The 23,483-nt window shown below is 37.8% G+C and overlaps 1 protein-coding gene across 3 annotated transcripts in view; it reads left to right on the top strand.

Annotated features, from left to right (window-relative positions):
* LOC122812296 (tyrosine-protein phosphatase non-receptor type substrate 1-like) overlaps positions 1-22,248 on the top strand; it is a 247,219-nt gene extending 224,971 nt beyond the window's left edge. For all 3 annotated transcript variants that reach the window (XM_044084703.1, XM_044084704.1, XM_044084705.1), the window contains one exon: positions 21,196-22,248. In XM_044084703.1, coding sequence (XP_043940638.1) covers positions 21,196-21,357 — 162 coding nt within the window. In that variant the 3' untranslated portion in view covers positions 21,358-22,248. The remainder of the gene's footprint in view (positions 1-21,195) is intronic.
* The last annotated feature ends 1,235 nt before the right edge of the window (positions 22,249-23,483 follow it).

Raw genomic sequence — 23,483 nt, 5'->3', positions numbered from 1 at the left:
GATACAGGTTCTGCCCTTCACAAAACCATACTGAATGGGGGTATAGATCAGTTAAGTTACACATCTGCCCAAATGAGCTCTGTTATGTTACTTTCCATGATTTTGTGTATTAGGTTCTATTGAGGGACTGTCTTTATGCCGGGCAACCAATATTGCTGTTCTCCAGACATCAGGCAGAAACCATGTGGATAGATTAAAGATGAACATTTTAAGTAAATGCTGAGGCAGTGCATACTTGACACTGATGGAACAGAGTCTAGTATGATGTCTGGTCCTATGGTAGTATTATTTTTAGTCTTTGAAATGGATTCTAAGAAATGTTCCAAGGTAATTTCTGGGGAAATAAAATTTTCAGGAATAATGGGGACAACAAAGAAGGTAGCGGGAGTAAAGTTATCACTACTTTTACTGCTAATACATTGGATAAGTCCTTTGGATGTGAGATATTATTATTTGTGAGTTCAGTAAATCATTGGATATTTTTCTTTAATTTTCTCACAATCTCTTTACATGTCTAAAGAAAGACTTATAGCTGTCTTTCGTATCTGAGTATCACCTTAAGCTAATAGTCCAGTTTATATTTTGTAATAGTGCACTGAACATCATTGCTGACGTGTGGTCTTAAATATGTGGACTTAAATAGAGGGATGGGGATATCTTAGACCTTTTCTATTATTTTCCTTCATTTGTTATCCAAAGGGGATTGCTACAGAATTTATAATTTTGTTTAGGGCAGATGGGTACTGACATTTTAATGCAGGTGTTAATATGCTGACAAAAGTCAGAGGTGAATGCTGCAGGCCTCTCATTTGGGTCTATTTGTGAGGGACTGTTGGAAATTTTGCATAGGTCTTCTAGAAGCTGAAGTACATTTACCCTGTAGATGACTCTAAAGACAGCATCATTTGGAGGTTATGTGTTACCACCAGTCCCAGCAGAGAAGATGATTGATCAGTAGTCAGATTAAACCAGTGATAAGGAGATGTGGGGTGGGGATCATGTGGCTGCTTGATTAGTAAAGACCAGTTCAAGGACATTAAAGCCTCTACTGGGTAGTTTTACAATTTGTTCCAATGAACTGGTATCAACAAAGTCTAGTAAATGATGAGCATATCCACTATTAGAGGAGTACGTGTGACAATCAATGCTTCCCACAAAACAAACAGCCCCAGAATTACCCATTCTAAAGCCTTAAACCTTGCCTGTGATATAAATAGGACCTGTTGAAGAGATTGGTATGTATCTCAGAGACTACCCCATCTAGATTCACCCTTTTTTTGTCCAGTCTGGTTAGTATGTAGGTTACATGTGTAAACATAGCATCACCTATGACTACAATATGTTCCTGTATAGCAGACTTACTGGACTTTATGGGCTAAGGGCTCCCTAGTGAAATTCTGGCATTCAAAATGCTGAGTGCTGACAACATGAAAAAAAGACCAAAAACACAGGAGAAGCACTGATCTCAAAATTGCTCTTCTCCGTAAAACTTATTTTTGAACGGGGGGCAAGCCTCCTCTATACACCTCATGTGAGGTGAGCCCCCTACAACCCTAAACGTATATATACCAACTCCAAGATTGTCATACCTCGGATAAAACTTAATATTCTGAGAAATGCCATCCTGGATTTATTTTATTATTTCAGGGCTCACTCTAGTGGGTCTCAACATTTCAAATGGTTAACAGACTTAGTCTTGCTTTTCTGGAGACACATGGGTGACTTATGTGGAATTACAGTATATGGAAGCAAAGAGGGAAAAGGTGATGCTTCATGTTTTGGAAGCTGGGATATTTTAGAGAATTCTGCAATCCCGCACCCATCTTATTTAGTACCCCTAGTAAATGGACCCGTAGCATAAGAGTGCCTCTCTGTTCTGAGCTTATTCACCCATGGCCATTATACTGTGTTTCCTGCCAACCACCTCCTGTTTCTCTGACTAGATCTTAAGCCTACATTTGATGCAAGGGTTCTCACCCTCCTCTTCCTCCTCCTTCCTCTGAGCTCACTGTAAGGCTGTCTCTAGGAGAACAGCCTCACTATTCATCACCACCTCATCTTCCTCTTTTCACACATCTGCCTACACTGGTTTGTCTTTCCCAGTAACTTCTGTAATAACTCACTAGACCTCCTGATGTTAATCCTCATTCATGACTACCATCACCTTGACTGCTCTCCTACCTGTCAGCTATTTCTGTACTCACACCCTCCAGCTTGTTCTTTATCCATCCTTTCTCCAATTTCTTCTGCCCACATTCTGTTCACTGCACTTCTCCTTCCTACATACTCTCTCCCTTTGCTACATAGTCCTGCATCCCTCTCTCTTGCTGACTTCTACCTAACAGTTTTGATCAGCATTTGCATATTTGATAAACCTGCCTTGTATGCCATATATCCCACAAATTATCCCAAGAATCTCTCTGATTTCTCATTCGCACCCCATGTACACTTTCCACCCCATAGCTTTCTAAGCCAATCCCTTTCTTCACCAACTGAATATCTAGCCCACTTCCTTGTCCTCCTCTCCCCTGTCCACGTCCTTTAACCTGCACAGCTCTTGTCTCCCTCCTGCCTCAATATACCTCCATGCAGCACTTTTTCACTTATTTCTTACTCCCTCCATTGTTAACTAGTAACCCATCTACAGTAGGCTAGCCTACCTTCAAATGATTCTTTTCCTGTAGGCTCCTTGCTTCTGACATCAGCCATTCAGCCTAGACTTCCTCAACTCTTGTATTTACTCAAGTTAGGTGCCTTTGCCCATGTTAGGTGAGTTAGTTGAGAGTCACAAAGGTATGCAAAGCTATACACTTGAATTTAATGTTGTAAAACCATAATATCTCTGGACTGACTATGGCTTGCCCTACCTCTGTTCCATCTTTCCTACTTTCTGCCCCGTGTTGTCATATGCTTATGTCCAAGCTAAGCTGCCTGTTATTCTTTTGTTAGACTTAATGTCAGTTTCCTCAAAATAACGATTTTAGGGTGTCAGTTTTTATTAAGGAAAGGATCAACTGCACAAGGGAAAAATAGCTAACAACAAGGAAGTGAATCTAGCAAAAGAAACTCATTCTAAACAAAGGAGATGAGGAGAAATGTTGAGAGGTGACTGTTGGTAGAGAGTCATCTTGGCACAGGGAAAGATGATGTTATGAGACTAAGGATAAAAGTCACCCAGAAAGAATAGGTTGAAGGTCTTGGGAGACTTCAGTCTACCTTTCACTGACAGTGATGTTCCCAAGGTGGAGTAAAATCAATGGAAAATAATGGAAGTCTTAGTGGATTCTAGGCTGGAATATATGGCTAGATACTCAGAAAACACAGTAGTCTTGATAAAGTCTTGACCACTGTGAAAAAAGGAGGAAGTGTAGATTTGAAGAATGCATTTGGAAGGAATATCTCATCTACATTATAGCTTTCAGTTCAAGCCCAAAGAATTATTTCTCTTTGTATGTTTATTTAGTTATTTATTTGTCTGTTTATTTATTTATTATGCTATATTGACAAGGTCGGTACATTAGCCGTTACTCATTCACAGAAGGGGACACTGATATGCTGTCCAGCTCTGTATGTTGAGCAGCACATCAACAGACAGAAAGGACTGCTGTGATTACTAACAAGCAGTATATTACCTATTTGTACACAGCCAGAGTCCCATGAATTATTTCATTGCGGCTATGCTGAATAGACATGGTGAACTGCTAATGAATTATGAGCAGTCCTAGGATGGGTCGTTTGTATATGTGGTGTGCTGATAGCATACAGTGCATTCACAATGGGTTGAGAACATGTACAAGGTTCTTGCTCCACTGTCCACAATTCTTTACAAACAGAAATGTTTGGCATACAATGGTTATAGTGCCCTAAGTTCATTATCAAAGTTTAATGTAAACACAGTACAGTAAACATATGTATGTAGGATGTGAATTGTACATCAACCAGTCAGCGTATTAAACATGCAATATTCCTTGTAAATAGTCATAATTTTTATCTTCTGATATGAGAAATTTCCCTTAGTCAGTCATAATGTTCTCTGATTTCTTCCTCATCTGAACTCATTATGATATACTCACAGTCCAGGAGTCGGTACAGAAAATTATGGTTCTAAACTGCCAATGATCTACTTCCTATGGCATAAGGTTTGATTCCAGTAACCTTCATTTGCCTATCGTGTATACTATGTAACTTATTGAGCATGCCACTTAACTAAACAGGGGTTAGGGGCAATGTGAAATTTGGGTTAGACTCATTAATGGCCTCCTGAGCTGCATGCCTGGTAACTACCTATGAATATACCTCAAATTATCTCAGGGTCTTTCTTAGCTCAATTCTTTATCGTCTTAGAGCCACATGTCAGTCTTTATACATTCTCCTCTTCTCTCTATCTATAATATCTCATTTAATTTCAAATACCTCTAATGTGTGGTTTGAAATAGGAATTTTAAAGATGTCTTTTGTAATGCAACATTATAGACAATATAACACTTTAACATTGGATCAGTGTAACTAGTTTCTCAAGCATTTTGAAACTCTTCTCATGTAACTCTATTCAGCAAAGTATCATCTTGCTTCAACAGCTTTCCTACATTGCACAGGTATCTCAGATAAATTAGTTACACATACTGCACACATCTTACATGCAACAGTTTTTTTTTTCTGGATCAGGTGTCAAGTCTGTCTGACATATAAATATAATCTATGTATTTCAGACCCATGATTTTGATTTTTACTGCTACTCACTACATTGAACTTACATTTTTAATCTATTCAGCCACTTGATCAGCCTGTTGTCATGTTCCTCTTGTGTTTGTAGTCACACTAATGGATCATCAGTTACATTTATAGCTCATCCAAAGGCTGCAGTTTCTTGGCAACAGTTCCAAGAAACTGGTCTAGTTCTAATGAAGCACTAAAAATGCAGTCAATATCTAAAAACTACCCTAATTAAATCTTAATAAGTACCCAATTTGGCACTCTAGCTGTCTAACTTTTTGTGTCACAGACTCTGACTAGCATGTAGCACTGACAAATACTTAAACTCTAAGCACTAGACAATGGTCTCTTTTGATTACTACATTCAGATGTTACAAAGCAGTACAAATGTGAATATTTCCTGCTTAAAATTTGTGGTCATAATATTCACCCATTCTACTGGTTCTAATTGCTTCATTATGAAACATAAGGTCCCTGTATCCTTTAGTCCCTCTCCTGTAGTACTTCTCAGAGTTAATAATATTTTTTATGGGAACATGCATTACTGATTTTGTATTATGTTTTTACCTTTCCTTTCATGCTTCCCAAGGTTTTCCGTAAATCATCATTGCCATGCAGGATATCACTGCAATGGTTGTGCGTACTGTCAGAAACATCTCTGCAACAGCATGCTTGATTTTACAAACAAGGAATGTTTGATTTTACAACGTGGATTCTTTTCACCGTTCCTGTCATCTCAGAAGTCAAAGAATTCAAAACATTACAAGAATTATGTTCTTTACATGCAACTATTAAAAAATAAAGTCTGTACTTCAAATTTGTTGCACTAATATGCCAGCAGATGTTGACTTACGTTACCGTGTTTTTTCAAAAGTATCTTAAAATTCTGCATTCTGCTCATGAGTGTTCTTTAAATTTTAAGCTATATCCGTTAATTGTAAGTATTTTTATTTTATTTATTTATTTTATTTTATTTTACATTTGTTGATTGGGCTGGTCCAACTGGATATATCTCCATTTTCAGCAGAGGCCCGGGGATAAAAGCTCCAAGTGAAAACATCAATAAACATTAATAAACAGAGTTACAAATATAGCTCAGAGAAAAATAATAATAGCATTAGCATATTTTTACAGTGGCAACAATAAGCAATTAATTACAAATAGAGGGTGTTCAAATTGAGCATGATAGCAGAAAAGTAAGTTTTAGTAAAGATTTGTATGCATGATAAATGAGAGTACTAGGAGCAGAATGTAAGCACGATAAATGAGAGTACTAGGAGCAGAATGCATGTATGATAAATGAGAGTACTAGGAGCAGAACGCATGTATGATAAATGAGAGCACTACGACCAGAATGTAAGCACGATAAATGAGAGTACTAGGAGCAGAATGCATGTATGATAAATGAGAGTACTAGGAGCAGAATGCATGTATGATAAATGAGAGCACTAGGACCAGAATGTAAGCACGATAAATGAGAGTACTAGGAGCAGAATGCATGTATGATAAATGAGAGTACTAGGAGCAGAATGCATGTATGATAAATGAGAGCACTACGACCAGAATGTAAGCACGATAAATGAGAGTACTAGGAGCAGAATGCATGTATGATAAATGAGAGCACTAGGACCAGAATGTAAGCACGATAAATGAGAGCACTAGGAGCAGAATGCATGTATGATAAATGAGAGTACTAGGAGCAGAATGCATGTATGATAAATGAGAGCACTACGACCAGAATGTAAGCACGATAAATGAGAGTACTAGGAGCAGAATGCATGTATGATAAATGAGAGCACTAGGACCAGAATGTAAGCACGATAAATGAGAGTACTAGGAGAAGAATGCATGTATGATAAATGAGAGTACTAGGAGCAGAATGCATGTATGATAAATGAGAGTACTAGGAGCAGAATGTAAGCATGATAAATGAGAGCACTAGGACCAAAATGTAAGCACGATAAATGAGAGTACTAGCAGCAGAATGCATGTATGATAAATGAGAATACTAGGAGCAGAATGTAAGTATGATAAATGAGGGTACTAGGAGCAGAATGCATGTATGATAAATGAGATTACTAGGAGCAGAATGCATGTATGATAAAAGAGAGCACTAGGAGCAGAATGCATGTATGATAAATGTGAGTACTAGGAGCAGAATGCATGTATGATAAATGAGAGTACTAGGAGCAGAATGCATGTATGATAAATGAGAGTACTAGGAGCAGAATGTAAGTATGATAAATGAGAGTACTAGGAGCAGAATGTAAGCATGATAAATGAGAGCACTAGGAGCAGAATGCATGTATGATAAATGTGAGTACTAGGAGCAGAATGCATGTATGATAAATGAGAGTACTAGGAGCAGAATGTAAGCATGATAAATGAGAGCACTAGGAGCAGAATGCATGTATGATAAATGTGAGTACTAGGAGCAGAATGCATGTATGATAAATGAGAGTACTAGGAGCAGAATGCATGTATGATAAATGAGAGTACTAGGAGCAGAATGTAAGTATGATAAATGAGAGTACTAGGAGCAGAATGTAAGCACGATAAATGAGAGCACTAGGAGCAAATTGCAAGCTAGTCAGAATTAGTACAGGGGCAGAGCCAGTGAGTTATAAGGTGAGTTTTGAGTTGGGATTTGAAACTGGGAAGATAGGAGATAGCAGTGAGGTTGGCAGGAAGGGAGTTCCAGGCTTTTCCTATTGAGTTAGAGAACAAGGAGTCGCCTGCCAAGTTGATGGATTTACAAGTTGATATAAGACGTTTGTTAGAAGAACGTAGGCTTTTGAGGTTGCATTAAGGAGTAATAATCCTAGTAAGTATAGGGGTGTTGGTAAGTTTGTAGAGGATTTTATGGGTTAAGGAGAGCTGGTGAAATAAGATCAGATTTTGCAGTTCAAGCCATCCCAATTGCTTTAAGTTTAGGAAGTGGTGAGTTCTAAAGGTGGAGCCAGAGGCAAATATGGCAATACTTTTGTAGGTGACAGCCAGTTTGGTGAGGTTAATTTTGGACAAATATGTGTAAATAGGGGAGGTGTAAAGCAGGGTAGAAATCAGATGGGAATGGGCAATGGAAGTTCTGGCAAGTGGTGTAAGAAATGGTTTAATTCTAAACAGTGAGCCTAGTTTTCTGTTAACTAATTTTATAGTATTGTTAATGTGAGAATCAAACTCTACTCCGAGAAGCCTGGTGCTAGGGTCAGTTGATATGTTGGTGCCATTACTAGACAAGACAGAGAAGTTGAGTGGTGAGGATTTACGGGTGGGGTGAAAAGTAACAGTTTGGTTTTCTTGGGGCTTAAGATTAATCATTGTTTTAGGAACCATCTTTCAAATTTTGGAAAGTCTCGGGTGATAGAGTGCAGTTCGGAGGGGGATGAAGGAGAACAAATCAAAGTAGAATCATCAGCATATTTTATACAGGTTGCAGAGGAAATACTGGTATGTAGATCATTAATAAAAATAGAAAACAGAAGGGGGCCAAGTATTGAGCCTTGGGAGACTCCAAGGGTAATGGGTAGGAGGTTGGATAAGTTGTTTTGCCAGAGCACTGCCTGTTGTCTGTTATGAAGATATGACTCAAACCACTTTATAGCGCTAGAGTCGAGAGCAAAACCTTTATGTAAGTTTAACAGTATATGGTGATTGACCATATCAAAGGCTTTGGAAAGGTCAATAAAGAGAGCAGAGGTAAGTATATTATTGTTCCGTTTTTTTGTTGATGCAGTCAGTAAACAAAAGGACGGCTGAAGTGGAGCTGTGGAAAGGCCTGAAGCCATGTTGACAGTCGGCTAGTAGGTTGTAATTTAACAGGTGTTTAAAAAGTTGTTTTTGGATGCATTTTTCCATGATTTTAGCTAGGGGGGGAGAGTAAGGCTATGGGACCATAGTTTGAGAGTTCATTTGAGATCCCACCTTTATGCAGGGGAATGATATGTGAAATTTTCCAGAGTGAAGGAATGTAGCCTTCAACACAGGTTCTGTTAATCAGAATGGAAATCAGATATTCTAAAGGTTTAATAAATTTCTAATTTCTACTCTTCCTCAGCACCAGTGGAGATTTTCAGCTGTACAGCATTATATCCTTTCACTTCACTAGTACCTAGAAATATTTCATTTTTGTAATTCTCTTCAGCAAAGGGCAAATTATTTTGAACACTTGTTTTTGCATTTCTAGAACAGACCTTGCAGGAAAAAAATGGACCATGCTTGCTATCATATGTATAGCCATGAAAATCCTACTGTTAAAAAAGGCATTCTTACATGGTACTCTTTTTTTATATACATTACTGTTATAATGCATTCAGTGCTGTCATAGTATATAGCTGCTTTATTTCTAATATTTTCATAATTATGCTTTATCTTGCACGTATTTGCATCAATTAAAATAATTTACTTGTGACCTGGTAATTTTCTCTTGCTCTCCATAGCTTTGCATGATATTATTTCTACTTTTCTTAAATTTCTGACCTTTGTTCCCTTATTTCTTATACCGTAATATTATCCTATCTCTTATGTATTCAGCTGTCCAAATGCACAGTCTTTGGTTCTATTCATCAACTTTGTAACACAAACATCATTAACCTCTTAAGGACTTCTGCTTCTATAAAGAAAAGTTTTCTAATGAATAGGGTCATTACTGACTGGCAATAATTACTGACTTTACCTCTAAGTACAACTGTTTTGTATTTCTCCCCCTCATCAGGGAAAGTAAAAAAAAAATTAAATTCCATAATAATTTCTGCCTCAACACTATGCAGGAATGCGTCACATTGTACTTTTTCATACTGTTCAGTTAATCCAGGTGTTATTGTTTTCAATTTTCTTAAGCTGTTATGTGAAGACAACATCATTTAAAAAAGTGTTGCCTTTTGATGGGTCATGGAGCGGTTAATAAGCAGCTATAACAGGTCCAGCATTCCTATCTGGCAATAAAGGATTTGCTTGTATATGTGACACTGCCAGTCAGAATCATTTTTTTTTTTTTTATGGGGAGGGTCAGAATACTGCCATTCTGAGTCCTTTACCTTCATCAATGTCAAGGGGAACAGGAAAACCTTTTAAATAAGGCTATATTTCCTAGCCTGGCCATAAAGGATAAGGTCATAAAGGAAGCACTATTACTCAAAATTATCTGTCTGAGGTGAGGGGGTGTGGAAAGCATGTCTAAAAAAGAACAGTTTCAATCCCGAGGAACAAACAGCTATGGTGCTATGGAAGACACTGTTAATGAGAGTCCCATGACTTTGGAAAGGGGGACAAAAGGAAGCAAATGTGTCCGAGCACATGCCCAAGTCTGGCACCAAAATATTTCGTCATAAGAGAGGCGAGATCACTGGATAGGGTGTTCAAATACTGTGGGACAGGACTCTTAACAAGTTTCACATGCTGTCCATAGATGCAGTCAATATAAATGCTGGACTGCAGCTGCAGTGCATTTCTATACCATAAAAGGAAAGCACTGGCCCATTATGTATGATGCTGCAGAGAATACAGGTACTAGATGCAACTACAATGTGCAGCCGTACTTTGTTTTAGTAAAGGAAATATGCAATATACTTTACAAAACCCTGAAGAAGCAGAAAGGCACTTAGCTACTAAGGGCTCATGTGCTGATATCTCTGCCAAACTCCTAGTGTTATGGCAGCAGCTCTCCAAATAAATCACCTGAATCAAAAAAAGGCAAGGAAGGATCACCCATCTTCCAGAATTCTCTAGTAACTGCTAAAGCCATGTTATTCAAACCCTCTGTATCTACATCCAACTGATTTGACCCCTTAATGAGTTCAACTTTCACAGCCAGTTGACACATAGGGAATGCAGTTTTCATTACCAGAAATTCAGATAAAAGAAATTATCATGACTGAAGGTTCTTGGGGGGATTTCACAGTGAATAGGTCTGTTATTTCAGGTGGTTTAATGACAGTAGTTGTGGCAGAAAATTCATGACTGTATTTGGATCTTAAGCTGCCATTATGTGATGTGCTGTTTTTGCTAAATAACTAAATTATCTATTGGGCTATATTATATAAATGTGATGTATATTAGTTTTCTATCATCTAAATAGAGTCTGCCATGTGTGTAGTTGTATATGACACATGGCTTAGTATGAATGGATGTGAATAAACACAAAGTAATGTGCATCTATTATTCTGTAATTGCTGCAAGTGTTCTAACTGATTGAATGCCATAAATGGGTTTTACACCCCAATGCATAATTGTCTCAGAGGCGTGGTATGGTGGGATTGATAGTCTCCACATTTATGAGACCGTTTTTCTGTGGAGTTCTTATATACCATACATTCTTTCCATGTGTACCTAGCTGAGTAACCATTATATCTTATTTTTAATTGGTGCTTTCTTTTTCTCTTTTTGGATCTTGCTGACAGTGAACTAAGTTACAATATATTGTTGTTTTTTTCTCCCTACTTTTCTGTCTTTTTATTAAAGCACTATATGTACCATAACATGAGCCAACATCAAAATAGGTGGCTACCAGGACCAGATCATGTTGTCCCCACTAATTCTTACAAGTTTTTGATTTAAGGATGGGTCTAAGGAGGTGATCAGGGTTAGCTGGAATGCCAAGGGTATGTAGACACCTTGAAGAGATAAAACAGCTTTGCAGTATATTGTGAAGTGCAAATTCCAGTTCATTTTATTGCAGGAAAGAAAAATCAAAAGGAAGTAAGTAGCCACATAGTTTTTTTAAATGGCCATGGCAATTGTATGCATCCTGTGCTACATCAGCTAAAAGGGGAGAGGCCATTCTGATTAAGAAAGCCTTGAGATAGGTAGTAGGAAAGAAACATAAAGATGATTTCAATAGAAGGATGGTTTTGAGACTTGGTGCATAATTTTGTAAGGTGGTACTGGTGAATTATTATGGTGCCTAATGAGGATGTTAGACTCCTATATAACATGGTTCACGCCATTAATGTGTTTATGCACATACAGTGTTTTCTTTTGATGGAAAGTGACTAAAATGACTAAAATGTTTTAGATGCTTAGGTTGACGGATTGCCATTCAGATATAACCATCCATCATGGCCTTTTCCTATTTAACCAACTACTTAAAAATGTGAGGAATACTATGCAGGAGCTTGATGTGGTTGATGTATGACCGCATTACCATCCAGCAGTAAATAACTTTACTTATATTGGTTCAGATGGGGTGTCCAGTAGATTAAATATTTGTCCAATTGGTTTCTGGGTTAATGTAATGATTTCCAGTGTGTCTATTGTACCAGCGCAACTCTCTGATCATGCTATGGCTACCATTAGACTGCAGCCACAAAACCATGTGGTGCAGCACTGAAAATGGGTTTTTTACACATTGTTACTACAACAGATACATTTGGTAACTCAAATGAAACAATAGTTATGTGAGTTTTGGACTCAGCAATTGGATGCGGTATTTGGAACAACTAACCTTTGGTATATCTTTAAGCAACAATGTACTTAATAGATTATTCATACTGTCAGTTAAAATAAATGTGGGTGGAATCAAAAAAGGAGGAGTGGGTGGCCCTGACTGCTCACAAGGAAGCACAATTTAAATAGTAGTGGGGGGTGACCAATGCTATATGAAGATGTGGCTGACAAATGTCAACAATGTTTCATTCAGCTAGAGGCATCATCTCCCACAAAATGTTAGCTGTCAAGTGTGGCAAATATCACAAGGAAGTGACTGTTAATGCTATCTGTAACAGATAGAAGGTAGTGAAAAGTGATCCTAGTGAGATAAATGCAGTGTTGGCTTGTGAATATCAGATTAGTACAGGAGTACAAGAACATCCAAATGATTCAGTGACAGTTCATACTTTAATGGGATCTGAATCACCCAGAATAATGCTGTGGCTGCATATATCTGGTAGCTACATATAGCCCCATCACTATTCCAGTGGAGATCTCTGCGGGGATGCCCTATATCCCGCTATTATTTTTGTTTGCAGCCTGTGATTCAGATCAGTGCTTAAAACATCAATTGCCAAACAGCAGGATACATATAGCAGAGCTATCTCTCTCTCTCACCTTAGGGTTTGCTGAAAATTGTGCAATTTAGGTTGCAAACCCTAGATCAGATGCCTGAGCAGTACTTTTTTTTCAGGAACCTGATGCAGTCACTGGGTTACAAATAAATGTACAGAAATCTGTCCTGTTCCCATTGAGTGAAAGAGACTATGGGTCTCTCATAAATGTTGACAATATTTCCCTTAAGATGGTAGCTAAGCATACTTATCTGGATATTCAAATGACCTCTAAGGTTGATAATATGGTTGCCTTAAATAGATTAAAAGTTCTAAGTAATGTCTTTTACTTCCTAATAAAGTGCAGGTAAATAAAATGTATGTTTTACTGATGATGTTTTTTTTTCCTTCTTCATATTCCTAATACTATGTACTCCAACTTTATTGGACAATTCAACTCCATTATTGGTAACTATTTATAGATGGGTAAGCACCATAGAGTTAAATGGAAGAGATAAGTGAATAAAAAAAAACGGTGATTTTGGGCTCCTTGATCTGCATGCATATGCATATATCTTTTCTGAGCTGGTATCATGACCAAGCCATAGCCAAACCATGATCTGTCTGGATGCCTCTGGAATTATTCCTTTTCACTCCATAGGGTAGTCACAAGCAGTCACATCCAGCACTCAAGGTTTAGGACCCTGGTAGGATGGAATGTGGAACTGAATCCCATATGAGGTTTAAAGCTAAGTTCAGACAAGACATTTCTTCACATTCAAAAAATAATAAATACAGCACTAACATGGCTGAGTACTGAAAAATGTTTATTCAAATTAAAATAAAGTGTTGAGTAAGCACTTTCGCAATTACAACATCACTTCATCAGACTGAAAACTGTATGAAACAGCACTCAATTTAAAATGAGACTAACCAATAGGTTCATAGGTTCATAGGTAGATACTAGGCTATCGGCCCTAGGGCCTATACAAGCCTAGCCAAAAAAGGTACCCTGGCTTTCGCCACCCAAGAAAATTAGTTTCCTGTGCTCCTGTCAAGCAGAGCACCAGAGGTGATCTCCAGGGTGAATTTCCTATTTCCGATTTTCGTGAAGAGTGCTAATGAGGAGCTTTGTTTGATATAGATAGGTAGTTTGTTCCAGAGTATGGGAAGTCTCTGGGACAGGAATCTATCTCTCCAGCATGTTCTGTTTATTGTGGTGACAAGGTTTAGGTCCCTGGAGCATGTAGCTTGGAGGGATTGGGATTTCTTTAAGTAGAGCATGTCCAGCAGCTCTGGGTTTGACATAGCTTTGTATATTAGGCAGAGATCCCCTCTGAGTAGGCAATAAGCGATAGAGAAAAGTTGGAGTTTTTTGAGACGGTCCACATAGGACATCTGTTTGAGGCCAGTAATCCTCTTTGTGAGGTATTTCTGCGGCCTTTCCAGTTGTTGTAGATGTCTTATGAGGTACATACCAAAAGGGGCGTTGTACTCTATAATGGGTCTAATGAGTGACAAGTAGAGGGGAACAATGACTTCTTTTTTTTCTGGATGAGAAACCTTTTGTGATGACGTGTGCCACATAGAAGGATTTTCTGACTACTGTGGCGATGCGATTATCAAAGGAGAGACTACTGTCCACCTGTGTCCCAAGGTCTCTTATCACAGTTTTGTTCTTTCATTGCTAATTAGACTACCACCTATGTGGTAGCTCATGGGTACAGAGTTTTTACCAAAGGGAGTTTGCAGTCATCTGTGAACTTCATTAGCCAAAGACCTTCTGTGTTAGCATGTACTTCAGAAAAGTAGATACCAAACAGGAGTGGACCCAGGACTGAACCCTGTGGTAGTCCACTTGTCACTGGTCTGAAGTCGGATTTGGAGACTGCTACTTTCACGGTGTGGCTTCTGTCTGGGTAGCTCATGGGTACAGAGTTTTTACCAAAGGGGATGACCATGCACTTTTTGGCATTGAACTTGAGGCCATGGCTTTGACACCAGGCATCTGTCTCAGTGAGGCCCTTTTGTAGGATGTCCACATCATTAGGAGTTTCAATTATGGCTCTTAGTTTGCAGTCATCTGTGAACTTCATTAGCCAAAGATCTTTTGTGTTAGCCTGTACTTCAGAAAAGTAGACACTAAACAGGAGAGGACCCAGGACTGAATCCTGTGGTACTCCACTTGTCACTGGTCTGAAGTCGGATTTGGAGTGTGCTCCTTTCACAGTGTAAGTTCTGTCAGTGAGCCAGTTGGCAACCCATCTTGTGACATGGGGATTTATACCTAGTTTAGTGAGTTTATCTATAATTTCAGAGTGGGGGATGGTGTCAAAAGCCTTGGCAAGATCTAGATAGGCTGTGTGAACCACCTTACCCTCATCTACGGCTTTGCTGACTGCTTCAAATAAGTCAATCAGGTTTAGGAGACATGATCTGCCTTTTACAAACCCAAACTGGGTGGGGTCCAGAGTTTGGAGATTACCAATGTCTTTGTTTATAAGTTCCATGATGATACTTTCCATGACCTTGCAGACCAGGCTCATCAGGCTAATGGGGCGGTAGTTCCCAGGGTCCGTGGTGGCTCCCCCTTTGTAGAGTGGGATAACCATCACTGTGCACCATTCAGTGGGTAGAAAGCCTGAGGTGAGGCTATGATTGAACATGGTGCTTAGGTGGGGTGCGAGTTCATTCTGTAGTTCATGTAGAACCCAGCCTGGGATGTTGTCAGGTCCCATGGATGCTGTGTTATTGGCTTTGGAGAGTGTGATTTTTACCTGTGCAGCCGTGATTACAGGAACTTTGCATTCTTCCAGTATAGAGATGGGCTCTTTAGGGGTTGTGTGGGGGGATAAAGTTAGCACTGAACCTATCTCCAGGATGTTGGCAATATCAGTTGGCTCTGTATATTTAGTGCCATTGTGCTGTAACTCAGAGCAGATCTGAGTGTTGCCATTGAGATTCTTGACATAGCTATAGAATGCTTTGTGGCTGTCTTTAGAATCAGTGGAGATTTTGTTTTTGTTAAAGGAAAATACTTCAAAGACCAATCAGCATAAGGTTCAGTTCAGGTTTCTTTATTCTTGCGCAAGGAGACAAAAAATGCAGATACAGAGTTTGTCTAACTAAAATCAGGAAGTGTCACAATTAATATACCTTTCTCTCAAGACATTGCCCACTACGACTGACGTAGCAGATCACCATTTCATATAATTGCTACTTTACAGTTGTTCTCACACAGTTTCAGCTGACTCTACAAAGTTTAAAAAAGATTTTTCAGTAAACAGGATGGCCTTGACGACCACCGGTCAGTTATAACTTTCTTTCTATGTTATGTTACAAGTCAAGGTACTATGGCTAATTCAAGCACAATGCAAGTACAGATCTCTGAAGCAGTCTATTGTTTCTAGTATCTAACTTTCTTGCAACTGTGCACTTTTTCATCAACACGAACAGAGCTTATTGTCCATAATGAATGGATCTACAGAAAACATTATTATTCTTTATTTAATTTCTTGACCTAGCAGATAATCACCTGCTTCTCAGTACATTTCCAAAGGCATAAACATGCATTTTGCTGTGCTAGCAAACTAGGTCAGAGTGCATCTTGCAGTGTCAGAAAGCACAATTTCAGAAAAGCATGTTTGCAGTTTCAAACAGAACCAGAAAGCACAATTTCAGAAAAGCATGTTTGCAGTTTCAAACAGAACTAATGCTGCATATAGAATAAAAACGTGTTAATCTTTAATTGCTTATAATAAGCACTATACACATATGTTAATACATATTTTTCTAACATTTTTCATAACTAGCTTTGGAGGATATTATGAGGGATCTCAGCTTCTTACTGAGGCTAACCAGGGAGTTCTTTCAGTCATGGGATTTTATTCTTTTTTGCAACAGTTTCTTTCTTCTGTTGTAGAGTTTGTTTATGGCCAGGGACCACCAGATTGTCTTCCTTTTTTTGGAGGATAGCATCTTGGTTCTGTTAGGCATAGCACAATCCATGCACTTGTGTAAGTGCTTATAAAGTGCATTTGTGTAGGATTCAGCAGTCATACTTGTATGGTCCATCTGCATGGGTGTTGTGAAGTTTGCCACTTCTGTCTTAAGAAGCATGAAGTTGGCTTTGGAGAAATTTTTATGGTGGTTTCCCTAATGGGGTGGGGGGGGTGGGATGTGGATGTCTAGGCTGATTAGCTTGTGGCCAGATCTGACCAGCGAGGAATTGACCTCTGGTGTGGAACACCATTCGCCCATGTTGGTAATGAGCATGTCTAGGATATTACTGCCCCTGGTGGGGGTGTGGATAAGTTGATCCAAGGTGTTGGAATTTATAAATTCCAGAAAACGTTGAGCAAAAGAGTTGGCATGAGTAGTTTTCTCAGTTAATGGTGGGGTAGTTGAAATTGCCCATTATTAGGGTGTTGGGTTCTACCCTAATATTTTCCAGTGTATCAAGAAATGAGGAGTGGGGATCCTGGGGCATGGTGGGGGATCTGTAGCAAGTTACAGCACATGCATTTTTAAAATCAATTAAGCCATTTAGAATAAAAGGTATAGTCACAGGAAAAACTGCACACAAGTTCAAATTGCAAAGCCTAAAAAATAAAATACTGGAAATTACATAAGTAAGAAAATATACAATATTATGTGCATACATATGATAGTGTACAGAAATGAAAACTAATGTTTGAGTGGACGTGCTTTCAGAAAAGGTTTGAGGCTAGATACCCCATTTAAACCAGGTGGGTTTTCCTGCATTAAACAGTAAAATCCATTCATGTTCTGCAACTCCTGTATGGTTAACAGCATCGCCCCCTCTAATTCCCACATCCAATACCTGCAGAACTAAGAACTTAAAATTATGCCCTGGGCCATGCTGAATGATGTGCTGTGTAAAAGCACCGGGCTCTCTTTTGTTTCTAATATCCCTGTAATGTTCCAAAATTCTATCCTTCAAAAACCCATGCCTATATAAAAGGATGACAAACCTGACAGCTACTAAAGTAAACAATGTTGGTAGTTTTGCAGTCAACATAGAAGTCTAACTCAATTTTAAGATTCACATAGGGATGTATGTAAACTGAACCTGTAAGTATATGCTTACATGCTGCACAAGACCTGCAGGCAAAAGTGCCCTTCTTGCTCGATCGAACAGTTCCATTGTGATGCTGTGATTTGTAACACAAATGCTTCTTAAGTGACTTGTTGTTTTTAAAAGTAAAGTGTGGTGCAGTATCTAGGATGCCCTTCAGTTCTTCTACCATATGTAAAATATTCCAGTTCTTTTTTATAATGTTGCAGTAATTATTAATGTCACTGAAACAGGGTAATGGTACCCTCAAAGTATCAGTCATAACAGGTAACGCCTGTGGACTCTGGGGTGCCTCTGAATTACTATCAGTCATAACAGGTAACGCCTGTGGACTATGGGGTGCCTCTGATTTATTATAACGGGACTTACATCTCCTTTTCCTTTCTTGCCAAGCATTGGTGATACCGGCATCAATTTCTTTCCCCTTATAACCTCTGTGTAAGAAATCATTCTTAAGAGAGTCAAGCACTATGCATAGTTGAGAGTCATCATTATGTTAACCTCATTATTCAATAAATCTGGCCTTTCAACACATTGCGTGTAACGTGCCTGGGTTGCATACTATTTTTATACAAAAAGGTGTTCTTCCTAGTCGGTTTCCTAAATACACTAGTACATAAGGTATTAAGTTCTGTTTTACTGACCTTCACATCTAAGAAATGTATCTCTACAGAGGAGTAATTGTAGGTAAATCTAAGGAAACGGGTGGTACTATGCATGTAGGTCACAGATTCCTCCAGTTTTGACTGAGTGCCTTGCCAAATCAAAGACATATCATCCACAAAACACACATACCACATAATATTGTCTGAAAAGGCATTATTATGCAACAAGAACATTTTCTCCCATTGAACCAGTGCCAGGTTGGCATAGGTATTAGCACAGGCAGTGCCCATGGCTATGCAAACCTTTTGCAGAAAATGTTCATTTTCAAAAATGAAAACATTATTCTCTAATACAATTTCAAGAAGTGTGCATAAATGTTCCTGTGTTTTTATCCAATCATTTCTTCACATTGTCCAATTTGGAATAATTAACTTATTAAGAGTGATCATTGTAAGTTGTGGTGGCTGGATTGGATTAATGTCAATATATTATTCATCAGGGATCTGTGTGGGCTCAAATCTTCCCTATATTTTGTTGAGTTAAATGAAAGTTTTCCTAAGACTCAGGTGAAATAGTGGTAATATTTCCAGGTTAAGGCAACAATGGGTAATGTTGCCCAGTGCCAGTCTCAGTATGTGGAGGGACCCATCAGACAACTTGTTTCTTATAATGAGTAGAATTATCCCAGTAGAGCTGGAGACTAGCTGAGGTTTTGGTAAGGTTCACGTTTAGGTGGGGTTGTCAGTTGATTAGATATGTTCATAAGTGTTACTAAGCTAATAACCACTAAGGCCCTTACAAGCCTATCCACAGACCCCGAACCATTTATGTCCTGAGTAACATGGGCACCTGTATATAGGGAGCATGTTAGCAGGGAGGTAACTAAAGACTTGTAGGGAGGTGTTAGGATAGCACTTTTCTTATCAATAGTTGTAAGGGACATGGGGCCAGTAAGACTCAAACTCTGTACCGTCTATTGTGGAGTTAAACACCTTAAACATTATGCCAACCCCCATTACAAATATTGGATAGATGAAATACTAGGCAATCAGTCTGCAGACTATTATATGTACAAAACAGTGTAAGAAACTACTCTGTGTGGAAGATTTTCAGTCCATATATTTCTAGTTAATCACTGTATATTAATCAGATCAGACAATAGTAGTAGAAGTAGCGAATATAAACTTGTCTTAAGTCAAAACAAAACAAAAAGTAATAATAGAAAATATATAATTGTACATCATTACTAACTATTCGAAAGTAATCCAAGCAAGACAGGCAGTCTATTTCCAGTCGAAAATCCTTTATTAAGTACACAGACAAACGATCCAAGTAAAACAAAAATAGAGTAATAATTTCCTCACAAGCTTTCTAAATATATATATATATATATATATATATATATATATATATAAATTTTATCAGGCATGGAAGTGGTTTATTGTGCTGTGAAACAAAGTGTTATTGGTACACATGTTAAATTCACATCCCTTGCCCCATCAGTGTGACATTCGAGCTGGTCCTGCCCTACTTAGTAGCTGTCATAATAATATATAACCCTTATGTACTTTAAATAAAATTATATAATGATGTGGTACCTCTTATTTAACCAAATTATTAAGTAGATTATTAAGTCTGTGATTTTTATCCAAGACAATATACTACATGGCTGGAAATATATCAACCTTAGTTCATTTGGCAATCAAAATATATATATAAATATAGACATATACATTTTGCATGTAAAAATCAATTTCTATTTTCATAACCTATTGTTAACAAAGATTGCTTTGGTCCTTCTAGATCACTTATATGTCTAACCAATAACCAATCAGTGACCAAAGGTGAGAATCAAATCTTTTACCATGTGTCTGTGAGGTAAAAACCTTAACCATTATGTTGTCCAGATGGAAGTTAGTTTCTGGGGTAACATACCTGAAACAGGAATTCTCTGAGGAGCTTGGGGAAAACTGTTATGCACTCTTTATAACCCCAAGCTCCCACCCCTGGCTAGTTCTGTTTTTGCAAAATCGGTGCATTGTTGGTAGATCTCCCCAGGTCAATCACTGACGTTAGGGGCTTTAACTGTTGCCATTTGTTAGTGTTGCTCTATACCAAATGCTGATCACTTTCTCTCATTTGGGAATGTCTCAAAGTTCAACCCTTGTGGTTTGTTTTAATATCATGTATTAAATGTGCTTTAAGCTATAAACACTCAGGAGTAGCTCAGTAAGCGCTTTAGTTGTTGTGGCTGGGGACAAGTGATAACATTATGTCTAACACAGAATTTTTACGGATGCAGAATGTTTCACTCACAATGGTGGCATCATTCTTCAACACTGGAAACTGATTCCTAGAGAGTGAAGTCACAGCTGCACAAACTTGCTTTCAAACTTAGGTTATGGACAAATACGAGTTTAGACATGGATTTGGTTTTATTTTTGGTTGAATCTTTTATTCTAGAATGCTACAGAATACTTTGTACAGAAGTTGATATGTGTGTTTCCTGATATTGCTATAATATTTTTGGTTGTTTAAACCAATTGCTTGGTGATTTCTCATCTGCATTTCATGTTCTTGTGTTTTAAGGAAAAATAATTTAGCTCATTTCAAAAGCAGTTTTACAAATCGTTTTCCAATGCAGTTGCTTTTTTGAAATTAAACTATGTGTTCAATAATGTTCTTTTTCTATTTCATGCCATAACCAGTTTTAGAAACATACTGCTTTTCATAAATAAAAAGTAATCAATGATGGTTTGTTTCATCTATTCTTTTTTGCATGTTTACTTCTTTATTTAGGATCAGAAAAATGAAAATATTACATATGCAACGGTGATGTTAAATGAAGGTATTTCACAGCCAGGAAATACTGCTCACACAGATGCAAAAGAGCATACACAAGACAATTTCAAGCAGGAACAGGAAAATGTCACCTATGCAGATATCAAGACCATCAAGTGATAGACAAGCACAGCGGTATCACAATATGTTTTAGAGGAACAGAGGACATAACAAGCATTGTGGCAAAAGATAAAATCTAATTTCTGGTATAGCATTTAATGCAATGCCAGCTTACTTATGAAAGTGTGTTATACATCTTGATAATCGATTATTAGTGGTCAATAGTTCTTGCTGTTTCTTCTGGTCACTACTATTATTGTTTGGCATAAGGCAAAGTAACACAAAATGTAACTGATGGGTACTGAAGAGTATCAGTGGAAATGCATCATGTCTCACTGTTGGACTCCTCACAATCCACTTCTAAGATTTGTGCCCCAAAACACACACCTACAAACAGCAGTACTGACATTTTGTCTTGGCAAATCATGTCGAGTAAGGGTGACAAAAATAAAAACAAAACATGAATTTTAGGCTCTAATCTCTCAGAAGACCTTTTTCTTGAGGAACTGGTGAAAAGCAAGGAATCGTTGACAATGTTTCACTAAGAGATATTTAATACTGCACAGGTATGATGTCAATGAAAAGGTTTGAAATATAAATAACAGAATATCTGGCACTAATAAGTGAATCATACAGAACAGTCTTCTGCTCAAAGCACTGATTTTCAACCAAGGTTACATACAACTGTGGGGTTTCCCTAGTATCTGACAGGGGATCCCCAAAATTCCCATTATCATTAAAAACAAAAGTAGCTTCTGTTGCTGAAAGAAGACAATGTATCTGTTGATTCGTCTGCAGCTTCAGTAATTGTGTAAAAACCGTTACTCATAAATTTTGCATTATCAGTGGAATGAGTACAAAGATTTTGTAAATTTGATTCGTTCACTTGGAAAATTCAAAATAACTTAATATGTTTTAATTAATTTTATTAACAGAACTATTAAATTATTATCCCAATGTCTTGTTTTTTATAGTGTTTTTGCTTTACTTACTACTACATAATTCATAAGTATTGAAATATTTTAAAATTACATGGTTACAACAGGTGGAACGTGCAGTGTTTCTGAGACAGAATCTAAGGCTTTAAAAGGGTTCTATCAAGACATAAATGCTGAAAACTACTGGTCTAGTAACAGGATAATATATGGTAAAACTAAATATGTGGAATGGCACCACAGTTTTCAACATATATGAAAATGAGGAAGGTCACAATCCTATGACATTTCTGCAGAAACATTCAAACAGATTTTACTACCCATATAACAAGCTTTCAGTAACTAAATGGGCACATCAGTAAGACTTCAACAGAGGTCACAGGTTCCACTACAACCATTTACAATTAAATGTATTAAATCATGGGCTTCTCAGATGCCATAGATAAGGTCAAACAGCTACAACTCATGTTTTTGACTGTCATAAAGGTTTTTCTAATAGCAAGTCTTGTCTAAGCAGTGAAAATAAGTAGAAATAAATACAAAGAAGTATACAGCAAGCTTTGACGGTGTTTCTAAAACTCAAAATGAAATATGTAGCTAACTTGCATGTACTTAGACAACATAAATAATGGTCTTTGAAGAAAGCAGAAGAAACACAATAAAAATATAAGTTAGGTTTTTCAAAACTATTCAAGGCAGCATATTTTTTCATTATCTCTCATGTCGGTTAACTGTATTCCTTTTGCTTTATTGCAAATATAACGTTTCACTGGATAAGTGTAGCTTTGTCTCGTAGCAATGCCATATTAGCTGCCCTTTTTACCCTACATTTTTAGCACATATATGTATAGGTAACCGTTTGAAATGTCGGGACCACTACAGTGAGTCCTGCCATACAGAAACTGAAGGGACAAATAAATGGACTTACATATACTAAGCCTGGGGTCTATATTACTTTATTGAAAAGGCTATTCATTGAATGCCCTTTCATGAACACATAAACATCGAACTACCAAAACTATGAATGGCCACAAAAGTAAATGTTTTCACAGGAGAAAAAAATCTCTTGACCAACAACAAAGAAAACAAAGTGCCACACCCTACAAAGTGTGGGGCTTTGCCCCCCCCACACCTCCACTAACTAAATATACCAACTCCGAGATTGCACTACAGTGGAGGAAAGGTCAAATTCCCAACGATGGCCAAGCGACTTTTTTCCACTGGGAAAAAAATCGCTTATGTGGCCATTTA

This window comes from Protopterus annectens, chromosome 9.part0, assembly GCF_019279795.1.
Source record: "Protopterus annectens isolate FY-2018-M chromosome 9.part0, PAN1.0, whole genome shotgun sequence".
Taxonomy (NCBI): Eukaryota; Metazoa; Chordata; order Ceratodontiformes; family Protopteridae; genus Protopterus; species Protopterus annectens.
The sequence above is the reverse complement of the archived record's forward strand: the minus strand, read 5'-3'. Positions and strand labels throughout refer to the sequence as shown.